This window comes from Scleropages formosus, chromosome 1 (assembly GCF_900964775.1).
Source record: "Scleropages formosus chromosome 1, fSclFor1.1, whole genome shotgun sequence".
Taxonomy (NCBI): domain Eukaryota; kingdom Metazoa; phylum Chordata; class Actinopteri; order Osteoglossiformes; family Osteoglossidae; genus Scleropages; species Scleropages formosus.
This window is the reverse complement of record NC_041806.1, coordinates 10,233,933-10,254,872: the sequence shown is the minus strand read 5'-3', so window position 1 is coordinate 10,254,872 and position 20,940 is coordinate 10,233,933. Positions and strand designations below refer to the sequence as shown.

General features: G+C 40.4%; 2 protein-coding genes across 2 annotated transcripts; both read right to left on the bottom strand.

Annotated features, from left to right (window-relative positions):
* Positions 1-157: 157 nt before the first annotated feature.
* On the bottom strand, positions 158-5,099 carry arl6ip4 (ADP-ribosylation factor-like 6 interacting protein 4). The gene is made up of 6 exons (XM_018752928.2): positions 4,824-5,099; positions 3,918-4,120; positions 1,441-1,788; positions 1,111-1,228; positions 869-938; positions 158-787 (listed from the first exon to the last, which is right to left on the bottom strand). The coding sequence occupies exons 2-6, from the start codon at positions 4,099-4,101 to the stop codon at positions 731-733; spliced, it is 777 nt and encodes a 258-aa protein (XP_018608444.2). The 5' UTR covers positions 4,102-4,120; positions 4,824-5,099; the 3' UTR covers positions 158-730.
* Positions 5,100-11,416: 6,317 nt separating this feature from the next.
* Positions 11,417-20,710, bottom strand: mthfd2 (methylenetetrahydrofolate dehydrogenase (NADP+ dependent) 2, methenyltetrahydrofolate cyclohydrolase). Its single transcript, XM_018752857.2, has 8 exons — positions 20,492-20,710; positions 17,967-18,151; positions 16,867-16,989; positions 13,562-13,714; positions 13,365-13,472; positions 12,665-12,757; positions 12,433-12,558; positions 11,417-12,203 (listed from the first exon to the last, which is right to left on the bottom strand). Exons 1-8 carry the CDS (start codon positions 20,569-20,571, stop codon positions 12,055-12,057), a joined length of 1,017 nt encoding a protein of 338 aa, XP_018608373.1. The 5' UTR covers positions 20,572-20,710; the 3' UTR covers positions 11,417-12,054.
* Between the last annotated feature and the right edge of the window lie 230 nt (positions 20,711-20,940).

Sequence of the window (20,940 nt, the reverse complement as noted above, 5' to 3'; positions counted from 1 at the left end):
TTTGCTTCTTAGGCATCACCAGTTCTGAGGTTTAAAATTTTTACCAGCATTTTCCCTTCAAAAAGGATCAGTCCTGAGAGGCATCAGTTCTGTTGGGTGCTTTGTTTATAGGGTTATTTTACAAATAAAAGCATAGAGTGACCACACAGAAAAATACATCTAGAAGGACAAGTCTGTTGTTTCCACTCTCAATCTGCTTCTTTAAAAAAATTATTTCAAATGTGTAAAAATGATGTTTTGTTCTGTTGGACCCATATATGTATGTGTGAGAGGCCACTTCCCACCTATACATTTCTTCTTTCCTGGCTGTTAGTGCAATGTTTCAAAACCTGAGTGTGCTTTGTGTACAGTACCATTGTAGGCAATGTGGATTAAAAAGAAAATTGGACAGCTATTCTATTGTTTCGTGTTTTATGTACAGTGTATAAATAAATATTAACAACTGAGAAAGAACTCTGGACTGCAGGCTTTTCTTCATATTTAAAGAAAAACCGTATTCCATCCATGTGCTTAAAAGGGATAAAAATATCTCCATGGACAAATAAAAATATTACTTTAAGAAAGAAAAGAAACAAGATGTGTGTTAAATACACAATGACAAACTTCTCTATTGGGTAGCATGTGATTAATTAACTGCAGGACACCACAGAAATAAAATGGCTGTTTTGAAAGTATACAATGAAAACACATAAGAAAACTTATTGGGTCAGGGGATCCTCAAGGAGTGGGTCTAATGGTTGAGTCCCAGCCGCTTTTGGAAGGTGCTTCCATCACCCTTGGTAGCTTGCTGTGGACAAATAAGAATGGAGGTCATCTACGAAGCTATTGCCTTCTACATGGCACATGAGCGGGTTCGGGGTCCTCCTACCTTGTTGATGTCTTTGTGCTTCTCACGGCTGACTATCTCTTCCAGGATCTCCCCCTCTCCCCTCACCAGCCTAAGGTACAAACACACATACATTACATGTAGCACAAGCACCGTCACAAGGGTTTAAACATACAGTAATTAACACACATTCAACTGCCATGATGAACTCTTTCTCTTCATCATCCAGCGGCATTAATGCAACCATAAGCAAGGTAAAATTGAGAAGCAATCTCGCAAATAACCTCGTGCGTCCTGTTTCAGGGTCGACCACCCTGCGGATGATGCTTTGCTGGGCCTCCCATTCCTCTTTGGTCAGGGGCCGCCTGGTGGAGAGCCGGGCCTTCTGTTCATCAGTCATTACTGTGTGGAAACAGTGCTTTCAGTAACTTATTCTTGTTTCTTGCCTGTATAAACATCATCATAGGCTCTTGAAGCGGTCCATATGGTCCTGAAGAGCATGATGCAGTTCGCTAAGTATGAAGCTCCATCATACTTAGCAAACTGGATCAAAGTTAAGCCCACACCCATTTTATGCAACGATGATTCAGCCTTCACCGTCAGAAACCCCTTACCTGGCCCGTGCTCTGCTGACCCCTCAGCTTGCCACGTTTCCAGAAAAGAAGGAGGCTTTTCAGATGGAACCTGGGAGGATGAGGCCTGGGAAATTCCAGCATCTCCTCCCTTCTCTGACATCCTCCTCAACTTCTTCATCTTCTTTTTCTCTTTCTGTCTTGCCTTCTTTGCCTTTTTTTTCTCCCGGGCCTTCATTTTCTTCAGCTTTTTCTTGGCCTTCCTCATTTTCCTTTTCTTCTTGGTTTCTTCATCAGTTGACTCTGATGAGGAGCTGGAAGATGAGCCTGAAGATGAGGATGAGGAAGAGGTCCTCTTTCTTTTAGGTTTTTTCTTCTCCTGGTTCTTATCTGCAATTAAAATCAAATACCTGTAAAGGTTACTGTAAGCCTTTCTGAACCCACAACCCTCAGCTGTCAGCAGAGTTTTCTGGAGGAGATTAATTATATGTGTGCATACATAGATCTCATCATTATTTTACCACACCTCAGGTGTGGGTACAAATGGGACAATAACGAAATGCCCGCGAACGCCAGGCAAAATTTTACATTGTACTCCATCAGCTAGGGTGAAAGGCAGCTTTTCATTTATGCAGATTTCAGTTTGCTACAGGACAAAATTCAATGTTTGCACAAAAAGCACAAAATAATTTACAATTCTCCTTTAGTGTGTGATGACTGGCAGCTACTTTTTTTCTGAATGGAAAGAGCTTCTTTTTTTTTTTGCTAAAAAATGGTTACAATGTTTTGATTTATATGTTTACCAAGCAATGACAGCACAACAGTAGAGAACAGTACACCGAGAGAAAATTTTTTAAATGTATACAAAAATTAACTGATGGGCTGCACAATTTTTCTGTCCTGTTTTCCGCCAGTCTGTAGATGACAATGCCATCTAGAATATACTGTTAAGTGTAGTTTATTGGATATGTTACTGCACAATTAACAGAAGAAGAATGTTAAACTTTAACTATGAGACCATCACTGCACAATAAGGGTGTGTCTTGTGCGTTTTTTTTAGCTGACTCCTTTACTCCAAACTTTTTAAATTTGAAATTTGGTGTTTCTTCAATGCAAGTTACAGTGTTAAGAAGAGCAGACAAACACAGTACCCAAATAAAACTACTGTTACTTTAAAAAAAAAAAAATTACTTGAGTAAAAGTACTTATTCAAAAACTTACTGAAGTAAAGGTATTTTGTAAAGACCAAAAATCAAAAAAGTTACTTCAATTAAAATTAAGCTAAAATTATGAACCACTAGCAATGACAATATCTACAATGTGGTTTAACTCATCTCTTCAATAAATTAAATCTGCTGTGGAAATAAAAGTTAGTCAAATGCACTATGTAATAAATGCAAAACAAAGAGAAGAGCAAACAAAGCTAGGTGTTATTAACCATTTTAGTGCCCCCTGTATCCAAGGTGACTTAAAATTTCAGTGGTATACACTAAGATGTTAAAGATTATAATTTTTAAAGATTAAAATTTATTCATATAATTTACTCACTTATGCGGCTGGATAAATTTACTATATCAATTCAGGGTGAAGTACTGTGATCAAGGGTCCTACAGCAGGAGCAGGAAATCAGACTTATGTCTGTCATTGCAAGGTGACAGTTCTAACCATTACACTTCTTGCTACCCCAAATGAAGTATATCATTAATACTGCATTTAGCTGACAATTTAACCAAAGTGAAATACAATTGTTTGCCATTTTAACGAGCAGTGTATTTAGATTAGAGAAGACTGGAATAATGCAATGCACAAGTTAAAGGACCGGAATTTAAATATACAACCTTTAGGTTACAAATCACTATCTACAGCTCCAACAGTATTACACACACACACACACACACACACATTTTCAGAGCCGCTTGTCCTATACGGGGTCACGGGGAACCGGAGCCTAACCCGGCAACACAGGGCGTAAGGCTGGAGGGGGAGGGGACACACCCAGGACAGGACGCCAGTCCGTCGCAAGGCACCCCAAGCGGGACTCGAACCCCAGACCCACCGGAGAGCAGGACTGGGGCCCAACCCACTGCGCCACCGCACCCCCTTCCCAACAGTATTAACTGCCTCATAATAAGAAAACACAAAGTAACACTGTCAAAATAACAGCAGCAGGACTAACCACTACACTAACTGATAAATTACAATTATTTTACAATTTATCCAGCAAGATATTCTCACTGGAGCAATTCATGAGAAGTACCTATATTGGGTACTGCAACAGGAGGGGGATTATGAACCGGCATCCTCAAGATGCAAAATAATGGTCCTAAATCCTATACTACTACTTACAGATGAACTGGCTATCTTTCTTCTCTTTCTGATGAGGCTGAAAACATGGAGTTCCCAAAACAGACTGAGGGCACTAAAAGTGTTAAAAAGATAAAGCAGATGCCATCTGACAGGTGGCTGCAGTATGGAGATGTTATGTGAAATCCAGTGATCTGAAGTGTATGGAGGAGAACCTTGGCTCTTGCTGGAGCTCCGGGGATGTTTCTTTGGGGAAGGTGAGCTCACGCTGCTGCTGGAGGTGGTAGAGGAGGAACTCGAGGAAGAACTTCTCCGCCTCTTCTTTTCCCGTTTTTTCTCCCTCCCCTCTCTGCTCTTGGTCCTTTCTGAGGACTCCACACGAGTTTCATGGCGCCCCATTACTGCCTTCAAGTCAATCCTGAAAACAGAAAAAGATTTTGATGTTGTTTGATGATACAAAGTCTACCTTTGGGCAGCACGGTGGCACAGCAAGTAGCAGTGCTGTCTCACAGTGCCTGTGTGGTGCAAGAGAATGTAGGTTTGATCCCCTCTCAGTCTGTGTGGAGTTTGCGTGTTCTCCCCGTCCGTGTGGGTTTCCTCCCACAGTCCAACGATATGCTGTTCAGGTTCACCCATAGTGTGTGAGTGACAGAGAGAGTGTGTTCCACTGAAGTATGGATGAGTGACCCATGTAGTGTATCCAGCAGTGTAAGTCACCTTGGTGAATAAGGTGTGTGTGGGCTAGTAACACTATACATAGTACCCATTGTAAGTTGCTTTGGAGAAGCATCTGCTAAGTGAATAAATGTAAATGTACCTTTCAGTAGAACTGCTGTGAGAAAATAGTACTTTTGCTACCCAACCCTAGCCAGATGGGAATGTCAGTCAGAGCGTAGAGAGACAGACTGCTGGACCACCACATCCTCCTCTACGACTGACACTGACTTACAACATTACCCACAGTTCTGAGTTGTACACATGATGATGATTGGGCAAGCACATTTTCCATTTTGCGAATTTAAATCATGTATACAGTATATTCGTATACAGTATATTCACTTCTTTAAGAGTCGACCAGAGCATAAAAAGAGAACGTATTATCAAAACAAACTTCAACTTACTCGTGTTGTCAGCTAGTTCCAGGTATTACTCTGAGGTAAAAATGAACTTGACTAATCGACTGACTGAATGATTATGATGATCTATACTATAGGATGTGAAGTCTGAAGACTCCGTGGAGCGCTAACTAGCTGAATCAGTGAATGTACCATTAAACTGTCGTTATATTAGTTATCCGACTGAGGTACCACCGAACACAACTCAAAAGTCCTAACTGTATCAACACTGTAGTCCTCGCTTTCCTTTCCTAATCAAAGTTAGTATTTAGTGTAACACATTCTTGTGTCCGTGTGTACGACCCGGACTCTTCACGAAGGTTCCCACAGTAGGCTTCCAGCATGCGGTGCGCACGCGCACGATTGTCCACCAATAGGCGGGCATGCCTCCCCGGGTTCCTCGTTCGTTCAAATTTAGTTCTTAGTCTTGGTTGCATGAAGCGTAGTTAAGCTCGATCATACCACGAGTTTGTTCTCAGTATTCTACTTTGTGACGTGTATTAATTTTTTAGGATCAAATGTTTGTTAAACTGACCTAAGTCATTTGTGGACACCTCCACTTGCTTACTTAAAGAAATATGATAACAGATTAATAAAACAGATGTAGCGTTCACGTTGTGTCCTTCTAGTATAAAACTTGATAATATAGTATGAGTATAAAGTGAATTTTCCTGCATATGAGGTATCGCGGATTACATTACACTAATTTTTGGGGAATTTTAATTAACTTTTGTTTTAGAACTCATTACTTACATTTCAGTAGGGGGTGTGGTGGCACAGTGGGTTGGACTGGGTCCTGCTCTCTGGTGGGTCTGGGGTTCGAGTCCCACTTGGGGTGCCTTGCGATGAACTGGCGTCCTGTCCTGGGTGTATCCCCTCCCCCTCCAGCCTTACGCCCTGAGTTGCTGGGTTAGGCTCTGGTTCCCCACAACCCTGTATGGGCCAAGCGGTTCAGACAATGTTTGTGTGTGTGTGTACGTACGTGTACTTACGTTTATTCACTTAGCAGACGCTTTGTCCAAAGCGACGTACATCTCAGCAAAAGTACAATTTATGCATTACATTAAGATAAAGAGACATAGCTGCAGACATGTAAGTCAAGTAAACCTAGTTTGTTACCTACCACTTGTTGCACCAAAGTTCATCGATCGGGTAGGTGCATAAAACACAGGATAGACAAATCCTGATACCCTCCCACCATTTTTTTAAATATTATAAGATACACAAACAAGCAAATACAATGCTGGAGTAGTGGTTGAATAAATGCTACATCTGGGGATGCTCATGAAGTTACGGTGCATGAACATTTATACCGGTACATGAGCTGCAGAGATCTTGGGCGAAGTGGGTCCGGAAGAGGTGAGTTTTCAGACCCTTCTTGAATGTAGACAGTTTCTGCAGTTCTGAGTGAGAAGGGAAGGTCATTCCACCACAACGGAGCCAGGACTGAGAACCTCCAAGCTTTACCTTTCGTGTGCGGGACCACCAACCGAGCAGAAGTACTTAAATATAATTGTTCATTGGAGGTGCTGCTTGTGCTGCCTGTCAGATTGCTGCAACTATTTTCTGTCTGGCCTTCTGGCCTCTGCCATCAAACATCTCCTGCTGATACAGAATTTTGCTGCAGGAGTCATTCTTGACCTGGCGAAACATTCCCATGTATCCCCCCTCTTCATCTTTCCACTTCCTATAGCTTCCTGGATCAAATTTAAGACTAAGCTTACAAAACCACCAGCAGATCTGAAAGACCTGATAACTTGCTAAACTCACACCCCAACCAGACTGCTGTACTCTGACTATATCTTGGTCCTATACACGAAACATCCAAAATCAAAAGCATGAAGATTTTCAGTTCTGCCTCCGATGCTGTGGAATGACCTCCTATTTCACTCCGAATAGCTGAATCTCTTTCTACATTTAAGAAGGATCTGAAAGCTCACCTCTTTTGGACTCATTTCCCTTCTGATCTGCTATGTGTTCCATAAACATGTACTATTTAATCTTTTTTAAAAAGAAAACCCTTTATACAGCTTCTCGCTTAATGTATACTTATTTATATGGTGAGGGTGCGGTGGCATGGTGGTGCAGCAGGTTTGGCCGAGGCCTGTGCTGTCATGGGTCTGGGGTTTAAGACCTGCTTGGGGTGCCTTGCAGTGGACTGGCGTCCCATCCTGGGTGTGTCCCCTCTCCCTCCAGGCTGGTACCCTGTGTTGCCGGGTTAGGCTCCACTTCGCTGCCACTTCACTCGGGACGAGCGGTTGTAGACTTTGTTGTGTGTGATTTATACGGCTCCATAAGACAAATTGACTGTACTTCAAGAATCACATCTGCATCTAGATCTCTCCAACTTTCATATAGTTTTCAAATGTATGTCACTTTAGAGAAATGTATCTGCTAAGTGCACATACACATACTTTCTGAACCACTTGTCCCATACGGGGTTGCAGGGAGCCAGAGCATAACCCAGCAACTCAGGGCATAAGGGACACACCCAGGACAGGACAGGATGCCAGTCCATTGCAAGGCACCCCAAGTGGGATTCAAACCCCAGACCCACCAGAGAGCAGGACCCAGTCCAACCCATTGCACCACCACACCACTGCACCCCCCTAGCTGCTAAATGAATAAATGTAAATATTAACAGACCTTTGCAAACATTTTATAACTCTGTTCTAATGTAGTTTAAACCCATCTCTCCAGTAGAAGTGATTATTATCTAGAATTTAGCTGAAAAATTTGGCTAAGATGACCTAGGATGCTAGAGACACTACACTACCAATTCTACAGCACAGCCCTGTACTGCAGAGTCACCAATTTACATGAAACACATGACTTTGGGAGGAAACCCATGTGAATATAGAGAAGATAGAAACTCCACACAGACTGAATGGGGAAAAAACCTGCATCTAACAGCACAGTTAAGGTGCCATGAATCACTACCTGCTGCAACAACACAAATCAGTCATTTTGATAAAAACACTGTGGAATAACACTGCAGCTAAATAATATGTTTCATTTTTTTCACTTCTTCTCAAACACTTACTGTTTACATGTTAGTAAAGCACAAATAGCCATTTCTGTTACCATAGTTCATATGCTTAACTTAATGACAGGAGTAATTTACCAAGTAAGTCAAGAAAAGTTTAGATAAACTCTTGGAGAATAGAACTTGCAAAATTCAGCTCTCACCAAAGGTGGGTGGGCAATATTTTTAATTTATTAAAATAATTTTGTTTTTCTGTTCTACAACCACATTTTAACTTTGATAAACTATGATTCAGTGAAGGAGGACCAAATTCAGCAATATACTGACTGGTCAAGAATAAACTACCAATGAAATCCAGCTTGTAGTATAAATAGGATTGATTTTAAGGACAGAAATTGAATACATTAAATACACAAAAATTCAAAATTAACAAGAAGAGGGTGATAGAAATGTACATTAGTGAAAGTACCTCTTTTCATCACAAATGTAATCGAGTAAAAGTACATGTAAAAGTAAATGTCTCTATGGCAAATATTACTTTTTTCCAGAAATGTACTTATGAAAAAGGAATAAATGCAATGTTACTACATGAAACATGAAAACCTCCATGCTTTCTTGATCTTTATCTGAACTGTTAGCATGTGATTTGTTGGATGACTCCTCCTACATTCCTTTTCATTACCTGTTTCATAATAATGGATTGATTCTCACTTAATGCATTGCTGCAATTTTTACTGGTTTGTTAACATGTTTCCACGCCTTTAGCTCCATTTTTCCATGAGCTCAACTACTGTACTCCCAACTCTCTAGTACTTCCTCTTCAGCATTTTTCTAGTTCGTACAACTTGTGGGTCACATCTAAGATATATAAATCAGCAGATTTGATAAGTACTAGGTACTATTTTCACACGTCTATATACTTTAAAAAAATATTTTCTCGATATTTTACCAGTACTTGGTTTTCTCTTTCTCTGTCTTTTTATGTGAACATGTGCAAATAAAGAAATATTCTTCAATTAAGTTCAGGTGTGTGTGAGCATTGGTGCCTCACAGCTTCTGGATTTGAGGTTTGAATCCTGCTCTGTCTGTGTTTCCGTGGGTTTTCAGTAATAGGCTCAGGACCACCTTCCTTTAAAATGGATGAGTGGCTATTGATGGCTAATGGATGGAGCTTACCACATGGATTAAGTACAACTGTGAACGTTTTGTGCATGCAAATTATGAGAAAGTATGATCTATTACTTCCTTTAATTGAAAAATTATGACATCAAAATATATTGGCAGTTCTTAAGATTATAACTGAGCATAAAATGGGCAAAATGAGTGCCATCAGAAAGATGAAAATTTTAAAAATGTTAGTATGTCAAGTCGCATGATGAATTTTATTGAATAGCTCCAACCATTCATAATGATACATTACAATCACCACTTGTAGTAATGTAGTACAGTAGCTGTAGAGAAGCAGTGTTTGAATATGCAGACATTCATTTTCCTTTAGAGTTCAAAAGAGATCTACAGTGTTGCTTGAACATATGTAAACTCCTTGTGTCCCTTAGTTTTAACACAAAATGGTTATTTAACGAGAAGCAGTCTTTCTCACCTGACATAATAGGTGTGTAATGACCAACTCCATGTTATTCTAGAGAAAATGATGCGTTTAGTATGAAAACGAAAGTTGTGGAGATGAAAAAGTAAGCAAACCCCAAACCAAGTAGGGATTGAGGACAATTGGGGTAAAGTTGTGTCTATCCATCTATTTTCAGTAATCTCTGATAAAATTGAGAACTGAAAGCTTAAGCACAGGTCATGGAAGACCCTGGATGGAAGGCCTGTAGATCACAGGCAACGACACACTCAGGTAGTGATTTTTTTGTTGTTCTCTGAAGAGGCAGCTTACGACAGACTACTGTGGGCCCACTCAGCCCTTTCTGTGTTCCAAGTGTTTCATCCAATGTCACGCACCGCTAGCATCGATACGGGTGTCTCCGGGTGCATGCTGTGCGAAGATTTCTTCCTTCATAAGAAATTCAGTCCTCAAATGTGATCAAAATGACTCATTGTCAGCCATTTTCTGTGCGATTAAGTATGAACACAGCTGAAGCAGGTGCAAAGCAACAGATGGAACTACTTATACTGTGCGTTTCTATCATCATCAGACATTTTCTGGCAATTTCATTTCACTCCTTACTTTTGGTAGAATCCTTGATAATGCATGCGGTAGGAAAAATGATGGACGAAGCCTTTAATGCAATATATGTGCGCACACAGGTGAGCCTCCTGGGGAGAATCACACCGAGGGCAAACAGAATATAGATATTTATACACTGCAGGGTGGGGTTAGTAAATTTCCACTATTATAGCCATTAGTTCAGCCTTTGTGCCTTGTTCTCCTTGTAGACGCGTGGGTAGGCTAACTCCTTTCATCCCACGCAAACAGTTTCTTCATGTGATGTTGCCATCTTATCTTTGCATAGCAGCAGACCAGATGCAGTTATTAGTGTGATCTTGCAGCCTCAACACCGGGTGTATTACATATTCTTGCATGCAATTATTACAGACAATCCCTAATTCATAGTTTAAAGGCAAATAAAGAGCCTTGCAAAAAGTAAAATGAGCAACTGATGACATTTTCTCTCATGTATATTTAAAAAGAACATTGCCAAATTACAAGTCTGACCTACCACCACCTGGACTTACAGGGGCTGTACCATTAATGTTATTGCATTATTTCCTTTACCTTTGGTTTAATCCATCTGCTGTAGGGTAACAGCTGCTGGCCACAGTGCATTACATTTCTTATTGTACGGGTGTCACTTAGTGTTTTGATGTGTAGCACAGATTGCATTTTAGAACTACACTGTTTGTGATTCCTTTTGATATTCTTTATTTAAAATGGATAGCAATAGTGAGTGTCTGCTGTTTATTCTGTACAATATTTATAATTACCTTAATATATTTCATTTCATAATTGCTAAACTGTATATTCTATATTAATATAATACAGTACTACTTGAAAGCATGTAAACCCTATACGGATGTCACTGTATAAAATTTTAATCTCAAAAGAAATTAAAAATGAATGATTTACACACCTGATTGTACTTACCCACTAGGTTCAACCAATGCAACTTCAGGTTCACGTATTTTTGCACCCACACACGATTTTCTCTAAAGCAATATGTGGAATTGGCCATTACACACCAGTTATGTCAGATGAGAAAGATCCCTTCTCATTAAACTACTTTCTGGTAAAGCTAAGGGACAATGAGCAATTGATGACTATGAGAAAGATCCCTTCTCATTAAACTACTTTCTGGTAAAACTAAGGGACACAAAGGTTTGACATACTTTCCAGCAGCACTGTATGTGAAATTAATGAAAAATATATCAAAGCCCTGTCTTCCAGCATAGCATTCATGCATGTTAATTGTTTATATATCCTTATTCATATAAAGTGAAAGGATATTTGACTAATAATGACTAGTGACAATTCTGTTCTAACAAGTCTGTCAAGTAGAGGACCACCTCCTCAGGCACACACATAGAGCAGTCAGTACATATGAAATAAAAGAATAATCTGGAAAACAGGTGTTTTCAGCAATAAATTGTTTTACTTAACTTTTGAATGTACAAAAGCTTCAAACCTGTAAACAAAGCATGTATTGTTTACAGAAATATAAACATCTTAATGGTAAAAACTTTTTCCATGGAGACAAAATGATGCCTGCAGATAATGGAAGCTGATACTGGACACAAGTGGGCAGGCTTTCAAAACCCACTGGAGGTGAGAATCACAGCTACTAGTTTGCTACCTGCATAAAATGACAGGACCATATTTATCAATGTAAAGGATTAGTGTAGAGGGTTGAATGGCCAGTACGCATCATGCTAAGAATCACCAGCACAAAACGGCTGTCCAGCCCATGGTGCAATTGTCCAAAACTGAGCACTTTAGAGGTCATTGCCTATGACGTTGCAATTGGCCACTTCCTCCACTTATGCATTAAATATTCAAGCATTCAAAAATAAAAGTTCCAATTTACATCAGCCCCCTGAAGCTCATCAAAAGGGAAAAGGGTTAAATAATAAGCGAGTATCCAACTAGATCAGCAAGCTGTAACAGACTTGCAAAGTAACACAGAAGGGACTGCAGACACTTGGAACTAGTTGGAACAACCTCTGTGTGAGGGGGTTCGCAAGCAGCTCAGAATATAAAGGACTGGAATGTGGTGCTAAGCAGGGCAGACAGCGTTAGGAAGAAGCTACCATGTGGATCTGCTCCGGAGGTGTCAGGAGGATGTTTTTTGCTGCCTTGATGGTGTTCTTCATGAGCATGGCCACAGTCATGGGTCCCACACCCCCAGGGACAGGAGTAATAAAGCTGGCCTTCTGGCGTACTCCTGCAAGACAGAAGTGGTTAGTTTGATGTGGGGGGGGGGGGGTCAATAGGTTTATGATGATTTCAATGATGAAATCAATTCAAAGTTAATCACTTCCAGCTGTAACCTAAGTCATGGTTATCATGTGTCATTAAGTTGAACACCATCTATAGCATATGAGTTGCACAATTTAAGTAAATGTCATTTATCCAGTCCATCACTTTTTAAAGATTTTTAATCCATATCTTACCTTCAAAGTCAACGTCCCCCACTAGTCTTTCTTTGCCAGTCACAGGGTCATGCACTCTATTGATTCCCACGTCAATGACAGCTGCCCCTTCCTTGATCATATCGGCTGTAATGAGGTTGGGAATCCCTGAGAGAGAGAAAAAAAAAAAAAAAGATACTAATCTAGGTAAATGACAAAAAAATTTAAAAAAAATAAAGGAAATGGATCCAAGGGGCTATCTGCTTTCTCATACCAGCAGCTGCCACAACGATGTCTGCGATCTTGGTGTGTTGGCGGAGCTGTTCCTTGGGAGTGTAACGGTGTGAGATGGTGACCGTGGCATCACCTGTGGATCCCACATACAACAGAGCTGAGTGTGAAACAGGTGCATCCAACCTCTGTAGAAAATGTCCCTACTGACAACTGCTAGGGATATTGTTATTACACTAAAATTCACTGTGTGCATCTGAGCTTTTGATGGCCAAATAAGCTTGTACATATAGGGAATCTAGCAGGGAGGATGCTCCTTTCATCGCATTTTAAAAAAATAAGACATGACACAACATTAAAGTAATAGGGTATCATGGGTCTTCTGCTTATGAATTTAATTGGGACCAAGAGTTGATTTGTTACGCAAAAAGTTGGTTACAGGAATCCAGCATGAAGTGGGGCAGGAACTCATGAATTCTATATTTTACTCTATTCTAAATGCTAATAGGCAGCAGCGAGTTTTTCAGATGCAAACATTGCTGCACCACAGACTGACTCTATAACTGAGCAGTTTGTATAGAGCAGGCTGGCTAACAACCTATGTTCTCAGTCCATTACCGGAGTAATTATGACCAAAGTTCATAAGACACTGTCATTAGATTCACAAAAATTTCTACTCCAATGCACCGTGACAAATAGTCATCACCTCCATCGCATAGTCCACTGCCTTGTCCTATTCTTACCTCCAGGTCTTTCATGTCGACCATCTGTATGTAGAAGCATGGCGATGGGCATGCCAACGTTCTTGGAGCGCCCTGCCACAACCACATTTTTACCTATGGTGGGGATACCTGAGAGGAAGACCGCAACAAACGCTCCATTAAAGATCAGGGCTGTGTAAGACACAGGATGAAAACAACAGCGTGTTCTTTGTGCCTACCTGTACGCTTAATGATTTCCCAGACACCCCAGGGAGTGGCTGGAAGCATGCTGGACTGGTCCAAGCACATACGACCAACGTTGACCACGTGGAAACCATCAACATCCTTCTCAGGGGACACAACATTGCACACACGGCGCTCATCTATGTGTTCTATGGAAAGATGGGGAAAGAGAAACACGATTGATAAACAAGCCACACAACTAAACCTGTTACTATTATCCACAGTATATCGTCTCATTTTTACTTTTACAAACTACTTTTGTTATGTATTTAAGTCATTTCTGTTTTTACTCCTTAAAGCATAATACAACAGCAATTTAAGACAAATTTTCTTTAAGAGAGGATAATTTGGGACCAAGAAAATTGTTTGTGGGCTTCTATGAATTTACTGTTACATTTACACTGATGCGGTTAGCAGATGCTTCTGTTCAAAGCAATGTACAACTCAAGTAAACAAAATTGCTGTGAAAAACAATGGGCTTTGATATAACCACACAAATATTAAAGCCCAGCTTGTTTGTGTGATACTGCTATTTTCCTACTGTGCATATTCCAGTAGCTTCCTACAGAAGTGGCATGAGTTTGTTGTATCCCAAAAGGCTTTTTTCCCCCCTTTCTGTTCACTATTGTTCCTTTGAAGCCAAACTATTTGTTTTTATACCGTTTCTTTGTTACATTATTTTTATTCAAGATATAAAACACCTCCATTTATTCATTGTTACAATGTTAAGCAACTTACGATGATTTAGCCATTAATATAGTTTGGACATTTTAGGCAGCAACTTTAGGGGAAGTACCTTATTCAAGGTGGTTACAGCTGTGGGTGAGATTTGGATCCAAAGGCAGCAACTCTAACCATTATGCTACCAGCTGCCCATTAAACCCCGACACAGATGTCTGACCAAATCACACACACCAAATTGTGTCTTACATTTCATTCAGGCAAATGCAAGGCTGAACAAAAAATTGGGCATGTTGAAGTTTATGTAATTTTTCTCAATTTCATCATTATTGACTATTTTATTGCCCTTATAGTATTCATTCATGTCTTATTGAATTATTATATCTTACTTGTATACCTTCCCTCTTTTGTCTGCATTGGAAATTTCTGGAATACCCAATTCCAGCATTTAGGAGACCACTGAATAGTTTATTTTATGGCATAAACAAAGGAAAGTGGGTGTATAAAAGATCAATGAAGAGACTGTGGCTAGGTGGACATCCAGAATAGGATGTGAGAAAAATAACAGAAGTGTAAATGATTTAGTGCATACAAAGCGAGCATACATGGCATTCAACTAAACTGCACCTTTATTACATAGCCTGGTCTGATTTTCTTTTTAAACAAGCACTTTAATGCCAGATGCAAATATTCTGCAAAGTTAACCGATGAAAATCAGAATAATTCTCATTTTTTGTTTAATACTATCATTAACTGGTAAACACCTAGATAATGTAGTAGTTTCTATTACTAATGATGAATTTCTCTTAACAAATTAAGAGAATATTCAGGCATCCATTGTACCCACTACTTCGGTCCTATCCAATGTAAGGGGTTTTGGCTTTGATATTATATACTGTCCACACCGTAGCGGTAGCTTTGACTAAATTACTATAGAGAAAATTACTGTGCTAATTCGATCGAATGTTCTACCTGCCCTTTATACCCAATTCCCACTAAATTACTTAAAGCAGCAGTTTCCATTCTCACGGAACCTATTGTCAATATCATTAATACCTCATTACTTAATGGCTGTTTTTCAAAGGCTTTTAAAGTCAGTTATGTTATTGGACTTGAGTGCTGCATTTGATACTGCTGACCATAGTATCCTATTCCGTAGACTTGAAACCCTGGTTGGACCAAGGGGCACTGTTCTGAAGTGGTTCTGTCTGTATTTAGATAACTGTAAACTGCACTGAAATATGATGACTGCATCCCTTTATTCTTGTCCATGATTCAATACAGTATGCCTCAGAGCTCTGCGTTGGACCATTATTGTTCTCACTCTGTGTTACCAATGGGTGATATTATTCACAAGCATAATGCAAGTTTCCACTCATATGCTGATGACACCTAGCTCTGGGTTTCGTTTAAGCCTGATCACCCATGACATAGTCTTTAGCAAACTGTTTTACTAATAAAAAATATGAATAAGTAATTTTTATCTCTGAATGCCAGTAAAACAGAGGTACTTGTGGAGGCTGGTGCTGCTGAAACTCTTGACAATCACATCAATCTTTACCATCAGTGGTGTAAGCTTCAAGTATACAGAATGCTACAGTTGATACAGAATGCTGCTGCAAGAATTGTTACAAGAACTAGAAAGACTAACACCAGTACTTCAACTTCTGCATTGACTTCCAGTTATGTGTAGAATTGACTTTACTTCTGACCTATAAGACAGTAAATGACATTGCTACGGTTTACATGTGCGAGACTGATTTTTACATTCCAAGGCAGTATCTTTGTTCATTGGATGGAGGTAACCTTAAAGTGCCTGTGATCAAGATCTCAGTAGGAGGGTGTGCCTTTAGCTATAGAGCATCTAAACTTTGGAATAGTCTGCCTTATTTTCATGAATGTCCCATCTATCTCAGCCTTTAAATCCAAGCTTAAGACTTAAATGTTCACTCTGGCATATCAATAACTAGTGTAGTTCCTGTTTGCTGTGTTTTTCCCTTCTGTATAAAACTCATTTCATTAAGTCATCAGTTACAATTTTTCTTGTTGAGCATCGTTTCCCTATGATAAGATGTGAAGAGGCCGGCTGTGATTCCAGCATGCCATGTTGACTGAAGCTGATGACTGTCTGCCATGATGGCAGAGACATGCCTATGTGAAATGGGACATCAAGCTAACACTCAGGCACAAGATTATTAGTTGTAAATTGTCTTAGTCTTATTTTAGAATGCTCAGGAGGGGTGGGCAGCCACTAGCACTTGGACCCACAGAGGTTTTTCTCCCTTTCCTTTTGATTGGGAGTTTTTTGTTCCTTTCCTCCATGGCCAGTAGGCTTACTTACAGCTTTAATAACTGCACTATAGAACTATAAAAACTCTAAACCACTTCTAATCCTATTAATGCATCATTACTGAGACTCTGAAGAACCTTGGATTGTCTGAAAAAGTAGCAAACAAGCACTACATGTTACGGCCTTATGACTAGAAGTATGCCTGCTTGGAAACATACAATGTACTAAACCTATTGAGGTGCGTCACTTTGCAAAAACATCACGGAAAACACATCAGTTATGGATATGAACATCTGCTGAGCAGTTATACACAATAATGAATGTTGTCACCTGGCAGTGGCAGCTGGACTAGGACTCCATCTACTCTGTGGTCAGTATTGAGTTTGTGGATCAGTTCCAAAAGCTCATCCTCACATATAGAGGATGGCTTTAGAATGGTTTCACTGCTGATGCCTGTAGAATGGAAGGAAAAGATATGTCAACGACCCCATCTGCAAGTCAGCCAATGGGAAACCCGATGCCTGTCAATAGTCAGCTGACAAGTTGACAAAGACTTGGGGGAGAGAAACAGACACCAAGACCAGTAGAACTTACACAAAAAAAAAATCAATTCCCCAATATTTTTTTTTTTTTTTGTTAAAGTTCAACTTTTATTGTTCTAAAATAAAGGTTATTATGAGTGATAAAACTACAAAAACCAGCTAATGCCCCAAATTTAAAACAACCAGATTCTTCTGTTCTTTAGAGGCAATAACTGTTAGTAAGATCCTTTTTAAAGCTATTTTGAACAACACCCCTGCCAGAAAATACATAAACTCTAATTTTGCATTTAAAACCCAAAAAATTTTATGGAAAATACTTTCCCAAAAGGCTTACATTACATAACTAAACATCAAAACAGTTCCACCACTTTCAATTTCATTTTAAAACGTTATCAGTGGAGAGCAGAAAAAAAAAGTGCTGGGCTACATATGGAAACTACATGCAAGGGGCTCCACTTTATCACAAACTGCCAGGGCTGTATTTGCAGAGCTTATCTCAGGGCCAGGAAAAAGCACCCTTGCCTCATGTAGCTGACATACAGAAGACTTACTCTTTCCCTTAAAGTGAGATTACTTATACCTGACCTTTCTACACCCTGTCTCTATGGGCACATATCACCGTGCATGCGGAATGGGGTTCCTTATTTTTCTCAAAAACTGTCAGCTGTATCTACATCACAAACTTAAATGTACATTTTCAGTATGTAGTTCTATACCATGTGAATGTACTTAAACATCTGCTTCTTCGGACTTCCTCTAAAGTCATTTGGGCATCAAAGAACCTGGTGTTTTTGGGCATGCATCAATTGTTAACTAAAATGTGTCCTAAAAGGTGCGGCACGTGGACTGGAACTGTTCATGCCATGTCAGGGCAGGTTGATTTTGTACCAACGTCAGCAGCTGCACGGGTTTTGTTCAGGACGTAGGAGTGGCTAGCTGGGTTCTCTCCCACCAGGATCACGCTCAGGTGGGGCCGTCGATTTCCAGCATTGACCCACTGCTCCACATCAGCCCGCGCCTCCTCCCGGATCTGCCGTGCCAGCTTCCTCCCTGATATAACCACCGCTTCTTGCCTGTTGGGGGGGGGGGGGGGGGGGGAGATGAGGCAGGGCACATGGTGAGGCACCTTTTAGTCTGGTGCTTTTATCAAAAGCACATTAGTTTTGCTGCTGTTTTACTTTACAAAATTTAATTTTACTAAATTCAGGTTAATTGTAAGAGGAGTGTAATAGTCCATCCTGGGACTTAAAACTAGCAACTTTTTATATTTGAGGCTTTATTACCCTGTATTAGCAAATGCACAACTCCCGAGTAAACAAAAATGGATTTCCTTAACTGCACTCCCACTGCAAGTAAAGATGCACTTCAGAAATTTGTCAGAGATATCACTTGCAATAACTCCCAAAGGTTTGAATAAGGACCTTAATGTGTGTTTACTTTTATTATTCTTATATCTATTATTGCCATACTGAGTCCTGTCCTTTTCCTGTTTAGTTTTGCAAATTGATGCAACTTCCATCACCTTTGTTATATCATTTTTAACCCAATTTTCTTTGTTTTCATGGAGGTCCTTTGATAGGCCTTTTTTTTAAAAAACCTCCTGTGCACATTCTATCATACACTTTAAAATAAAATTACTTTTAATCATTAAATACAGCAGAAGTCACTGTGGGCCTTAAAAGCCATTAATGTGCACTCGTATGGCCCGAGTCAGTGCCTGCTCTGGCTTTCCTCTGTCCAGCCAAGCCATTCACCCTCCAGAATAAATTCATTAACTCAAATTCCACAATTGTGAAAGCAAGAAAATTAAAACCATGCCTTCACTCATCTGTGGTCAAGTGTTCCTGCAAGCTCTTACATAGTGAAAGAATACACTAGGCTGGGGGGTGTGCACTGCATGACCACATATCATACAGCTGAACAGTCACATGCAGCAGTGGCCATATAAGTCTGGCACCATCCACAGATACTGGCCATAAAGTGGCAGGAGATAAATATAGATGTGAGTTTCTAAGAGCTTGGTTATTTTAAACCTATAAACGACCACCCTTCGACAGTGTTGGCTTAAGTGGGGCAAATAAAGAGAGGGAATATGAAAATTAGGAAAATTCCAGGGACTGGGTCCCAGTACCCCAGTTAGATTGTTGACACTGGGAGAAAACAGTTGCTTACGCAATAAGCTTCATTAGTAACTAACAAGATGCTCACTGGGACAGAACCAGCACCACAGTCAATTGGGTTTCTTCCGGTTAATGATTATTTGAGGTTTACAGTTCGGTAGGAGAGTACCTTATGCATTCAATTTGTTCCATAAGCACACTAATGAAGCCTTATTTGTACAAGTTCTTCAACTTGGTCACTTCAGAGGCCACAAGATACCTGTATATTGGATGACTGACTAAATGGGATTATGCGCCAATGGATGACAGTGTCTTTATCCTTAACTTACACATTTGACACTACTTGCCCAGCGCCATTTACACTGGAAGTACTGAATGCGTGTGGGAAATGTCACATAGGGTTACCACTGACCAGAACTATGCCCACACTTGCTTCAGAGCAACAGTGAAAGGTGCAAATAAAAGTAACATTTCTTCTGAGAAGTAAACTATCCTGAGAGAGAGTAGTGAAATGGATTACAGCTGTCCAGCAATCTGCAGCTTCCCGCTTTGACTGTCAATTCTACTGTACCCTTGATCAAGGTACCTATGATACAGTAAAAGTGACCCTGTTGTACAGTCAATAATCATGTAAGGCATTAGCTAAACAATAATAGCCAACATCTGTTAAAGCACCCTGCTTGTGTAAATATTGTCAATATAACTCATTTAGTAAACAATTACTAGAGAGGGTGTTTTAAAAGGTGTGGGTTTTACAGATTGGAGAATAAAGCATCTTTAGTTGTACAAAGATGTCCTTAAACTTGCTCACAAAGCACTAAGTGCACGTGCTCTCGCACGAGGTCAGTTTGTGTTAATTGATTAATTACCTCGGGACCCCGGGCACACAACGCAAGGCACCGCGCCGATTTCATCATCTGCCTTGTAGTGACCGCGCACCGCCTACAGGGGGCACGCCGCCCGCCGCGTTTTTATTCATACATTATGTAATGTAAATTAAAAGGCAAAAAACACGGGGTGGCGGTATCAAATGCGCTCTCGCTGATCCCACACATAGACAAACGTCTGATTTACTGATATACTCATTGCCGGCACATTTACGGTCATTCATGTATCTCATCTTACTAGTGGTAGGTCAGAGTAAGCCGGCAAATCTATTCACGCGGTCAAGTGAGTGACAAATGATTAAATGAGGTTTTAAAGCGGCACTAGTAGTAAAACGCGCTCGTGACATGTGCAACAAGAGTATTTAGGAATCGCAAACGAACAGAGAAACTCAACCCCCCCCCTTACCTCGACACAGACGAATGAAAGCTGCACACTTGCTGCTGAGAATTTTGAAAGAACTTCCTCAGTGCCCTTAGCGTGGCCATAGCGTTTGCCTAAACGTGTGAACTTTAAAGATGAGGGAGGAAAATGAAAGTGGGAAGTAAAGAGCGACTGAGGTTCCACCGGCAGCTTCGAAGAGTGGCAAAAGGCACAGCGGCACGGTTTCATTGCCGCGCCTCCCATTCCGGCTCCAGCCACGCCCCCCATTGCGGCCCCAACCACTCCCCCAATTCCGGTTCTAACCACGCCTCCAACCACGCCCACACGTCACAGCCACGCCCCTTCTGGCTGAAAGACGTGTAGGAATGCCGGACCATGGTGTTTGTGCTGAAGTTTGTAGCAGTACGATGTAGTTACGGCAGAAATTCGGTAGTTGTGCTGTTTGTGGTTGAATTAACTGCAATTTTTCTTAA